The 13,157-nt window shown below is 37.8% G+C and overlaps 2 protein-coding genes across 2 annotated transcripts; both read left to right on the top strand.

Moving 5' to 3' along the window:
- The first annotated feature begins 924 nt into the window (after positions 1-924).
- Positions 925-2,583, top strand: LOC125207005. Its single transcript, XM_048106215.1, has 2 exons — positions 925-1,331; positions 1,470-2,583. The coding sequence occupies exons 1-2, from the start codon at positions 925-927 to the stop codon at positions 2,581-2,583; spliced, it is 1,521 nt and encodes a 506-aa protein (XP_047962172.1).
- Positions 2,584-4,708: 2,125 nt separating this feature from the next.
- On the top strand, positions 4,709-6,239 carry LOC125205043. The gene is made up of 2 exons (XM_048103841.1): positions 4,709-4,896; positions 4,974-6,239. The coding sequence occupies exon 2, from the start codon at positions 5,383-5,385 to the stop codon at positions 6,130-6,132; it is 750 nt and encodes a 249-aa protein (XP_047959798.1). The 5' UTR covers positions 4,709-4,896; positions 4,974-5,382; the 3' UTR covers positions 6,133-6,239.
- Positions 6,240-13,157: the final 6,918 nt, after the last annotated feature.

Genomic DNA, 13,157 nt, shown 5'->3' with positions numbered 1-13,157 from the left:
AATTGCAAGATTTTAATGTCAACACAATATCAACACAGCATCAATCATTGACTACCGTTGAAATTCTGATGACATTTCCTGTTGATGCTTATTTTTCAACGGTCTGTTGATGCTTATTTGTGATCTGTTGACATTTTACAATGATCCAGATCATAGTTTTGAGTTTGTACAATATTTAGAGTTTTCATTTGATCACATTCGTATATATATGTGATTTCATAGTGCACGTCTGCCGGCATCAGTCAGCAGCCGTAAATGGGACAAGCACCACCCACTGCTGCTGACGTACAACGCCACTCTCAACCGTCCTGGCGATTTCTACTGCGATCAATGTGAGACACAGATGAATCCCAGGAGATGGATGTATCACTGCAGCGCCTACGATATATCCTTCCATCCAAAATGCTTTCCGGCATTTTTCGAAACATGAAGTTGGGGCAGGAATATGATGTGAATGCAGAAACCCATCCACACCCTCTCATCTTTCAACTTCTCACCACCAAACGCCGCTGCGACATTTGTCGTTTTAATGAGAATGAAAATCAAGGATTTTACTGTGCATTGTGCAACTTCTTCATTTGTCTCCACAGCTGCGGTATAGAAATGATCGAAAATGGTGACATGAAGGCCGTTGTTTGATGGAGAGAAAATCATCTGTTTCAGATCATTCGTTTAGTACTATATATGTCTAGAATGATGATCATATGCATATGTTGTTTACCTCTTTTTTCCTCTTGCATTGCTATACCCTTAGCTTGCTGTATGTGTGTTGTTTTTAATTACGTGTGTAAGTCATGATGTTATCCTCATTTCCATTCCGTCAGTGAGTGAGTCCCAAAAAAAAAAACATACATTTGGAGCATTGGTTACAAATGCTCAGTATGTGATTTCCATATGCACCTGAGATGCGCACAAGGTGGTGGCATGGTTGATGAAACGGGCGATGGTGATGATGATGTTAAAAGGCGCAGCATCATACATCATCCAAGTCACCCCGGCCATGAGCTGAAGTTGCTGAGGAGAAGTTGTTCATTCAAGTGTGACGCTTGCTGCACCACACGCAAAGGGAGTTCCTACACCTGCACCAATGATGCTTGTGAGTATTGGATCCATGAGAAATGTGCTTCCTTGCCACAAAGCTTCAAAAGGGAAGACCACCATCACTCCCTCTCTTTATCCTTTCGCGTCCCTTTTGAATATCTCAATTTCAACTACAGATGTGATGTGTGCAACACATATTTGCTGCCCAACTATTGGATGTATCATTGTCAACTCTGCAGATTTATTGTCCACGTCAAGTGCATTTTCAACAAGCAGCCTCGCATCACTGAGTATGATTTATTAGTTTCTATGTTATTACTTACTCCTATTAGATATATTATCCTTGTGTTATCTTCATTATTGTCATGTGTTGTTTTTGTTTACCAGAAACATTGGGAAAGACATGATTCATCTTCCAACAAATGAAGTGGCCGAGGAACTAGTTACACCGTTTGTGATGAGACAAAGAGGAGGAGAAACATTGATATCACCCATCATCATCCTGCTGTTGATGAGTTGATGAAGGTGAAATATGAGTTCATTCATCACCAACATCGACTCGCTTTAGTCTCATCTGGTGATCGAAATCAAGAAGAAGAAGAAGAAGAAGAAGAAGAAGACGAGGAGAATTATGGAGTGAGATGGGAATTGATATGTGATGGGTGCATCACTCCTATATCATCATACTACTATATGAGTTGCAGTGAATGCAAATACAATCTTCACTTGGCTTGCTTTCACTTGCCACCTCAACTCTCCTCACTTCCACTCCACCAACATGATGATCACCAGCTTGTCCTCCAATCTTTGGACAAACACCAACTTTGGAAGAGGGAAGAGTGCAGTGTGTGTGAGTATGATACGAATGGGCTGTTTTACACTTGCACAACGTGCGGCTTCAGAGTCGATATCCAATGTGCTTGTATGCCGGATAGCATACATCACGCAGCTCACCCGCAACATCTCCTCAAGCATGTGACCAATTCGGATCTATACAGAGATATCAACCGAAGGCGCTTGTGGTGTGCTGCTGGTTGTGGCCATGACACAGACGATTATGATTGTTACAGGTGCTGCAGCAGCAGCCCGTGCGATTTCATTGTGCACGTCAGATGCGCTTTGCTGCCTGTGTCGGTCAGCAGCTGTAGATGGGACAAGCACCACCCACTGCTGCTGACGTACGACGCCACTCTCAACCGTCCTGTCGATTTCTACTGCGATCAATGCGAAAAACAAATGAATCCCAGGAGTTGGATGTATCACTGCCGCCCCTGCGATGTATCCTTCCATCCAAAATGCTTTCCAACTACATCCGGAAAGTATAGAAACAGCAAGTTGGGGCAGGAATATGTGATCACTGACGCAATTCATCCACACCCTCTCATCTTTCAACTTCTCACAACAAAACGCCACTGCGACATTTGTCGTTACAATGAGAATGAACACCAAGGATTTTACTGTGCATTATGCAACTTCTTCATTTGTCTCTACAGCTGCGGGTATAACATGATCGAAAATGGGGACATGAAGGCTGTCGATTGAGAGAAATTATCATACTACTATCTAGGATTTTGTTACTTAACGTCCTCTATTAAAACCTTTGTATTTCCCATTTTCACTAATTTTGTTCTAGCGTAATTAAATAGAGTTGTTTTATTTCTTTTTAATTAATCATGTTTGTAACAGTCGTGTATTTGGTCTTACCTCCTCCCAATTAGTAGTAGTACATAATTTTAATATTTCATCAACTTTTGGGCTACCATGTCTAGGTAGGCGCCCAAGTATATAAAAACTTGTCAAATCACGAATTTGGGCTTTATTTTCATGCCATAATTTGGAAGTCCCTTAATCAATTACTCTTAATTACATCAATTTTATCTCCAACCTTGAGGACTAATTAAGATTCATTTAATTTCTATTCTTTTGTTGGAGTTTGATGTATCATTGCTATGGATATGGCAACTATATATAATGGGGTATAACAGATTAATTTTCCTAACTCCCCACTAATAATATTCATGTTGGGCTTTGAAGCTAGTTTTAATTCTTGCAATTGTTAGAATTTAATGTACCAAGATCATTGTGCTGTAATCAACACTTTATTTTGAAATCCTTGGAAAAGATAACTATATAGTATATGAGAAAAGCAAAAGACAAAGAGAAGGAACAAAAGAGATTCTTTAAGGAAGGTATTTTTGAAATGGAGAGGAAGGTTTTGGGTGGGGCAAGAAATGTAGGTCCACAAATTTATTACATGAAGAAGAATGTGTAGAAATTACTTATTTGTACTTATACTATATAATTAAGAAGATTATATGATCGATGGTAGTTGTCTTGTCGTGTATAAACACACCAATGAAATACAATTTGGGTATTGTCGAAATTAACGAAAACGAACACGCTAGAATTTGCGCAATATTTATCGCTCAAAGTTAAATCAAACGTTTTGAAAGTATAGTTATGTTAAAGAAGAAAAAGAGAAAGAAAAAGAAAAAGAAAAAGGAAAAGGAAAAGAAGATTGCTGACATTGGAAGTTTTGTAGTATGTTTGATAGAAAAACAGTGTTTATATATATAGATAAATGTGTGTTTTGCTAGACAGCTACACACAGAGACAGAGTGAGATAGTTGAGAAGGAGATTGAAAAGAAAAATGAGTGAGGAAGGAAGGGAGGGGGATGAGAAAGAGATGATTGAGCATTGGAGCCACGAGCATCACTTAGTTTGGTGGAAACTCGTGGAGGAGATTACTGTTATGGGTGTGAAGATCGGTTTGGTGGCGGAGAGCAGGCTTATGGATGCAGCATCGAGGGATGTGACTATTCAAACTTATTACACAAAGATTGTGCAGCCATGGCGAGAGAGATACGGCATCCGTTGCACCCACAACACACACTCATCCAAATACACCAGAAGTGGGCTTACAGATGTTACATCTGTAATCAGAGTATTCGGTCCATTGGTTACACATGTAGCTTCCGTAACACAAAAGATGCATCCAACGACGATGACGGTGGTGATGATGATCAAATGCCCAGCTTATTTTCTCATTCAAGTCATCCCGACCATAGGCTGGAGTCGTTGAAGAGAGGATCTTCCTCTTTCAAGTGCGATGCTTGCAGCACCACAAGCAGAGGGAGTTCCTTCACGTGCCCCATAGATTTTTGTGGATATCGGCTCCACAAGAGATGTATTTTTTTGCCTCCCACCATGGATAGGGAAGAACATCATCACTCTCTTTCTCTCTCTTTTCAGGTCCCACGACAATATATTGAATATGGCTACACATGTGCTTTATGCAGCAAATGTCTTCTACCCAATTTTTGGATATATAATTGTGAAGTCTGCAGATATATTGTCCACATCACGTGTGCCTTGAACGAGCCGTATGATCTGTGTGCGTTTGTGATGCACCTGAGATGCGCACAAGGGGGTGGCATGATTGATGCATCATACGACAATGATGCTGATGATGATGACCAAAGGCGCAACATCATACATCATCATCCAGGTCATCCCGACCATGGATTGAAGTGGTTGAGGAGAAGGTGTTCCTTCAAGTGCGATGCTTGCAGCACCACACGCGCCACAAGGAGTTCATACACATGCACCAACGATGCTTGTCATTATTGGATCCACGACACATGTGCTTCCTTGCCTCAAAGCTTCAAAAGGGAAGACCACCATCATTCTCTGTCTCTATCCTTGCACGTCCCATTTGAATATCTCAAATATAACTTCAAATGCGTGGCGTGCCACAATCTTTTGCGGCCCAACTATTGGATATATCATTGTCAAATTTGCAGATATATTGTCCACGTCAAATGCGCCTCCAATAAGCTACCTCGCGTTGCTGTGTATGTGATATATATTTTTGCAGCATTCAGAATTAGATTATCTTTCTTTTTTCTTAATTATTGTTTATGTCATGCAGAAATATTGGGAAGGACATGATCTGTCTCCCAACAAATGAGGTGGCCGAGGAACTAATCACACCGTTTGTGATGAGGCAGAGAGGAGGAGAAACATTGATACCACCCATCATCATCCCTGTTGCTGCTGTTGTTGATGAGTTGGTGAAGGTGAAGTATACGTTCCTTCATCACCAACATCAACTCACTTTAGTCTCATCTGGCGAGCGAAGCCAAGAAGAAGAACAAGAACAAGACGAGGAGAACTATGGAGTGAGATCGGAATTGATATGTGATGGGTGCATCACTCCTATATCATCATCATACTACTATATGAGTTGCGGTTAATGCAAATACAATCTTCACGTGGCGTGCTTTCACTTGCCAAATCGCGTCCCATCTCTTCCACTCCACCAACTAGGTGAACGCCACATGCTCCTCCAATCTTTTGACAATCTTCAACCTGGGAACCACCAACATTGCATTGCCTGTCGCGATTATACGAATGGGTTGTTTTACAGTTATGGAGAGAGCAGCTTCAAAGTAGATATCAAGTGCGCTTGTATGCCGGATACCATACTTCACGCAGCTCACCCGCAGCATCTCCTCAACCACGTGACCCGGTGGGATCTACTAGGAGATGTCAACTCATGGCGCTTGACGTGTGCTGCTGGTTGTGACGAACACATAACCGCTTATCATTGTTACAGGTGCAGCGACAGCTCATGTGATTTCATCGTGCACGTTAAATGCGCTGTTTTGCCAGCATCAATCAGCAGCCGTAGATGGGATGAGCACCACACGTTGCTTTTGACGTACGATGCAACTCTCAACCGTCCTGGAGATTTCTACTGCGACCAATGCGAAACACAAATGAATCCCAGGAGTTGGATGTATCACTGCCGCCCCTGCGATATATCCTTCCATCCTAAATGCTTTCCAACTACATCCGGCGAGTATAGAAACATGAAGTTGGGGCAGGAATATAATGTGAATGCAGAAACCCATCCACACCCTCTCACCTTTCAACTCCTCACCACCAAACTATGCTGCGACAGTTGTGGTGAGAAAGTGCATGGAGAGGAAGGATTTTACTGTGCATTATGCAACTTCTTCATTTGTCGCAGATACAGATGCGGTGAAAAAATGATCGAAAATGGTGACATGAAGGCCGTTGATTGATTGAGAGAAAATAATCTGTTTCAGATCATTCGTTTAGTACTATGCCTAGAATGATGATGCATATATATATGTTGTTTCCTCTTACATTGTTATACCCTTGCTGTATGTGTGTGTGTTATTTTAGTTCAATATTTCATTCAGCACCAAAAAGAAACATGTCTTATTTACGTGTATAAGTCGTGATGTCCGTCCGTGATTGACCTCTAGCCTCGAATATTAACTACCCTATCACTAAATTAATATACACACGCTAAAATTGTAGCAGTATTGGAAGTGTTGTAAATGAAGATCAGAAGACAAACTGAAAATCATGAATTCGTTGTGATTAACGTTCTTAGGAGTGGTTTTGAACATGAGTTTTTCCAGTTTTCTTGATGTTAAAATGAAAGTATGATATTTCCTCAGTTTGATGATAAAAAATTGGATCTTTCTTGATGATGAATTGAAGAACTTAAAAACATAAATTTGTTGTGATTTATATTTTTATGAGTGGTTTAAACTGCTTTTCAACTTGAAAGATCACATTTTTAAGAATTTGTGAATTCTAATTCAAATGTTTGAATTATTTGGTCTTTATTCTCGCTGCAGAGAATACCCAAATTTTTAGATCACTAGTCATTTTTGTGGATTTCCACATCTTGCTACATCATTGAAAGTATAGTTTTTTTCTTTTGTTTTGTCAAATTTCTTGAATTCTTAAAAATTTTACAAGTGGACTTACCATATGATGTTGTTGGAAAACAGTATTTTCAGTTCACACACCAACCAAAGGTTTTCTCCTACTTTATTAATTATGCATTGATTCACTGTGTCATTCAAAATGTCTTTATTTATTGGGACTGAAGAAGTACAATTATATTGGAAAAGTAAAAGACAAAGGACAAAGAGAAAGAAAAAGAATAGTTGATCGTGAAATAACTTGTTACTTTGATATACAATATTCGGTTTGTGTTCTTAAAAAAGAGAAATCCTCAAAGCATAATTTGTAATGATTGATAATATATATTTAATCTCGTGAATCGAGAAAAAAAAGTTATTGTTCCACATGGTAAAATTAGACCCATCACAAAAAATATAATTACAAGATGAAAAAGACAAATTAAGGCAATGCCAAAAAAAAAAGAGATTTCTTTGATTGAAATGCTTCGGTTTTGTTAAACTCTATTCTTGCTGAGGTTTTGTATGATTCAAAATGTTCGAAAGATGCGATAGGTTATCATCTTTTTTTCGAAATTAGTCATCACTCAAAGTTAAATTAAACGTTATATGAATATAAGTATTATTGGAAAAGCAAAAAGGCAAAGACAAAGAGGAAAGAGGATTGTGTGGGTGGGTGAAATAAATAAAATTCCATGCATGATTCTTGTATTCCAAACTGTTTTAGTAACAAAGAGTCTTCATATAAGTCTGTCAAGACTGAAGAAATACTCACACACGAAGGTCGTTGATAGAGATAAATTATCTGTTTCAGATCATTGATTCGGTAATATGTAAAAATGATGTGTGCGAAATGGAGATAGAAAATATCATATTTATACTAATGTGAGAGGAGCTTTTATGTGTAGGAAATTGTGAGATCTATTATGAGACCGATGGAGTATTACTTTTAATCCAGTACAATTTGGTTCATCTCTGAAAATCAAGGAAAATGAAACAATTGCACATGCATGTTAGAAGAAATTGTGCGTGGATGTACAATTTAGTATTACCCTCATTAGTTATCACTCAAGTTAAATTAAACATTATAATTATATGGGAAAAGCAAAAGACAAAGAAGAAAGAAGAAGGAGCAAAGAGAAAGAAAAAGAAGATTGTTGAGTGATTAATTAATATGTTAGTACTTTGATACATACTTTGCCGACATAGGAAATCTTGGAATGCTTTCATTATATTCCAAAAGAGAAATCATCAAAGCACAGACCATAACAATTGAGAATATATATTTATTCACACAAAAAGAATTATTAACCCATCAGTAAACAATAATTACATGAAAAAGAGAGAGACAATGCCGAAGAAAAAGTATATTCTTTGAGTGATGAACCTTCTCAAAATTATTACACAAAAGTATTGTATCACTAATAGTTGTCAGTCAAAGTTAAACCTATACAGTTATGAAAATATAATCAATTATAAAAGCAAAAGACAAAAGAGAAAGAAGATTGTTTGACTGAATTACTTATTTATTATACTTTAATGGAGTACATACTTTTGGTGAGATTGGAAGGATTGTATGATTCTTGCATTTGAAAATGTTTGAAAGAGGAGTAGTATAAATAGTGTTTCTATGTATGGTCTAGACACCCACACACAATTAGTGAGATACATATTGAGAAGGAAAAAAAAAAAGGAAAAAGTGAGATACAGATATTGAGAAGGAAAAAAAGAGGAGAATGAGTGAGAAAGGAAAGGAGATGATTGATCATTGGAGCCACGAGCATCCACTTACTCTGGTGGAAATTCGTGAAAGAGATTACTGTTATGGGTGTGAAGAGCTGTTTGGTATCGGAGAGCAAGCTTATGGATGTAGCACCGAGGGATGTCACTACGCAAGATTATTACACGAAGAATGTGCAGCGATGGCAAGAAAGATACGCCATCCATCGCACCACTCTCAACACATACTCATCCAACGCCACGAACCAGAATTAGGGACGTGTCGTATATGTCAAAGGCTAATTTGGAGCATTGGTTACAGTTGCTCAGTATGTGGTCTCCAGATGCACCTGAGATGCGCACAAGGTGGTGGCATGGTCGATGCAACGGGTGAGGATGATGATGATAAAATGCGCAGAATCATACATCATCCAAGTCATCCCGACCATGCGTTGAAGTTGTGGAGGAGAAGGTGTCCATTCAAGTGCGATGCTTGCGGCACCACACGCAAAGATAGTTCCTACGCCTGCACCGATGATGCTTGTGAATATTGGATCCATGAGAAATGTGCTTCATTGCCACAAAGCTTCAAAAGGGAAGACCACCATCACTCCCTCTCTTTATCCTTTCGCGTCCCTTTTGAATATCTCAATTTCAACTACAAATGTGATGTGTGCAACACATATTTGCTACCCAACTATTGGATATATCATTGCCAAATCTGCAGATTTATTGTCCACGTCAAGTGCATTTTCAACAAGCAGCCTTGCATCACTGAGTACGATTTATTAGTTTCTGTGTTATTACTTATTAGATATATTATCCTCGTGTTAGCTTAATTAATGTCATGTGTTGTTTTTGTTTACCAGAAACATTGGGAAAGACATGATTCATCTTCCAACAAATGAAGTGGCCGAGGAACTAGTTACACCGTTTGTGATGAGACAAAGAGGAGGAGAAACATTGATACCACCCATCATCATCCCTGCTGCTGCTGTTGATGAGTTGGTGAAGTTGAAATATAAATTCCTTCATCACCAACATCAACTCGCTTTAGTCTCATCTGGTGATCGAAGCCAAGAAGAAGAAGAAGAAGACGAGGAGAATTATGGAAAGAGATCAGAATTGATATGTGATGGGTGCATTACTCCAATATCATCAGCATCATCAAGTAGTAGTAGTAATAGTAAATGTTACTACTACTATATGAGTTGTAGTGAATGCAAATACAATCTTCACATTGCCTGCTTTCACTTGCCACCTCAACTCTCCTCAACTCCAATCCACCAGCATGATGATCACCAGCTTGTCCTCCAATCTTGTGACAAACATCAACCTTGGGAGTACCAATATTGCTATGTCTGTGGGTATGATACTAATGGGCTGTTTTATAGTTGCACAGCGTGCAACATCAAAGTCGATATCCAATGCACTTGTATGCCGGATAACATACACCACGCAGCTCACCCGCGACATCTTCTCAAGCATGTGACCAAGTCGGATCTAGGCAGAGATATCAACCGAAGGCGCTTGTGGTGTGCTGCTGGTTGTGGCATATACGTAGACTATTCTGATTGTTACAGGTGTTGCAGCAGCATCCCATGTGATTTCATCGTGCACGTTAGATGCGCTTTGCTGCCTGCGTCGGTCACCAGCCATAGATGGGACGAGCACCACCTGCTGCCGCTGACGTACAACGCCACTCTCAACCGTCCTGGCGATTTCTACTGCGACCAATGTGAGACACAGATGAATCCCAGGAGCTGGATGTATCGCTGCCGCGCTTGCGATATATCCTTCCATCCTAAATGCTTTATAACTACATCCGGAGAGTATAGAAACATGAAGTTGGGGCAGAAATATGTGAATGACGCAGTTCACCAACACCCTCTCACCTATCAACTTCTCACCACTAAACGCTGCTGCGACATTTGTGGTCGGGGTAAACTTGAACAGGAAGGATTTTACTGTGCATTATGCAACTTCTTCATTTGTTACTACTTCTGCAGTAGAGGATTGATTAAAAATGTTGATTGAGAGAAATTATCATACTTTGTCTAGAATTAGTCAATTCTACCTCTTTCCACTCGTATTTGTATGTTATTATTATCATGACTTATTGTTATAAATTTGTATACTTATTCAAATTGATCGTTTTTATTTATTAATCATTTAAATCTAGTACATTATGAGCATCACACCATTTGGCGATTCATAGGATTTAGGAAAATGGAGTAGTGTTTAGGTAACGTTGATTTATGACATCTCCTACTATTCAACGTTAACATTCTTATGGACTTAATAGTGTACTATTAGACAAAAAATTTAATATAACTAAAGTTTGTGGAACGATCGGTTATCCATCCGAAGTATACATGGATACATATGAAGTGGATTAAACAACTTGGTTTAAAATTAAATACTATATCTGTTCCATAGTACTTAGTTGAGTTATTTTGTTATTTTGGTACGTTCGATAGTAGTGTAGACATTTCCTTTTTTAATAAAAATTAACATATTTCTTCGCACTTACTTTTCCCTTTTGCTTATTTTATTCTTTCTACTTTTTCCTCTTTCCTGTTTTTTTATCTTTTTATTTAATACATTACACATTTTCTTTAATCTCTATGCCGAAAAAAAAATCTCCACTACTATGAAACTGAAGGAGTGTATTTTTACATATAGTTAAATTAATGATAATATTTTTAAAGTTTTTTAATTAAAAATATAAATTGCCAATAGTGGAGGCATAGCCCCACCATGAACATCGTGGCTCTTGCGATAACTTAATACTCTGTGCGACATCGACCTACGATAAATAGTTTCAATTGTGAAATTTTAATTGATAAAGTAAGAGGTTAAAATTATTAATTTGTTAGTGAAAAATGAGATTATGCTCTTTTTCAAAAAAAATTACTTTAAATAAATTGCAATTAATTTTACTCCAAAAAAGTCAAGTATAAAATAAAACTATATGAAATAGTACAAAATTAAATTTAGTAATACTCCCTCCGTCCAAGAAAATTTGTCCCATTTTTCTATTTCCGTCTGTCCCCCAAAATTTGTCCCATTTCACTTTTACCATTTTTGGTAGTGGACCTCATATTCCATTAACTCATTCCTACTCAAATTTTATTATAAAACTAATATATAAAAGTAGGACCCACAATCCACAAACTTTTTCAACTCACTTTCCATTACATTTCTTAAAATCCGTGCCCGATCAAACCGGGACGAATTTCCGTGGACGGAAAGAGTATCTTTTACTTTGACGTACACAAATACCTAAAATACTTTCGCACCCCAACCCTTATGACTTATGCACTTACTATAAATAAATTCAAAATTTTAAAATAAATAATCCACGTGTCAACTACATAAAATTCACATATTATATCAGGTACATATTTCAAAACATTCTAAAAAGCAGTGGGGCCCTCTCACCACTCTATATATTATATATTTATCTACATGCAAAAATGATGAGGAGGAGAAGGTTGCTAAAAACGCGTCAGCCGCCAACCCTTATAACAAATGCAGTTCCTATGACCCACGTCACTGATATCTTATTCCTGAAAAATATTAGTGGTTTATATGAGCCACAACTCAGTGCATATAAATCTTACCTTTAATTTCACGGCCCAAAAATCAAACATATTCTTTAATCAATATATATAACAATAACCAACAAATATTAGAAACAATTTCATATACATATGCATATGCCACTCTGTTCAGTTTATTATTCTGTGACTGGTCAAGCCTGGTATCTGCCCGGGATTTCCAATATGCCAGTATGATTTGACCCGAAGGTCCCACTATGATTTGACCCGAAGGTCCCACTATGATTTGACCCGTAGGTCCCACTGTGAATTGACCCGTAGGTCCCAATATGATTTGACCCGAAGGTCCCAATATGATTGACCCGAAGGTCCCATTATGTCCACTGTGATTTCAGATCCAGGACAAGACTATCACAGATCCTCTTTAATCAAATGATTCAGTTAATTCCAATACCATATGCAAAACATATCTAATCACATATTCATATCATATTCCACTACATAATTCCAATATAATATACTATTAATATATTTATTGCACCAAGCATACATCCCCATCATCACAATTAAACACATATCATATCAGTATCACCTCGTATAATCCAATTATTCACTCCATTCTAACACATAGCAATTACTTATATAACGCATGTAAAATTAAAAGTGTGATGTATACACACCTCTCTGCAGACAATTTAATCGAATCTCTAATTTCTATTCATATCCATTATCCTTGATCGTTTGTAGTTGCTTATCCTGAAAATCTCCATATATGTGTGATATGTTCTTCCTTTCTTCTTATATTCTTCTTCGTTCTTTTTTTTTTATTATTTTTTTTTATTTTTATCTCCTTTTTTCCCTCTGTGACTCACCTCCTCACCTATTTATCGAATACCATAGTCGGTTCCACCGACTTCCTAATTTATATAATTTAGTAACATATCCTATGAGCTTAGTCACTTGCATGTTAATCAATATTCAGCCACATGTTTGCATTTTAGCTATTGCCCGAAACACACTCATCATATACAAAAATATTAAACTATTAACTCAAGTGTATTAGATAATCAAATATGCTCCCATGCA

Source organism: Salvia hispanica, chromosome 2 (assembly GCF_023119035.1).
Source record: "Salvia hispanica cultivar TCC Black 2014 chromosome 2, UniMelb_Shisp_WGS_1.0, whole genome shotgun sequence".
Lineage (NCBI taxonomy): Eukaryota > Viridiplantae > Streptophyta > Magnoliopsida > Lamiales > Lamiaceae > Salvia > Salvia hispanica.
This window is presented reverse-complemented; position numbering and strand designations above follow the sequence as displayed.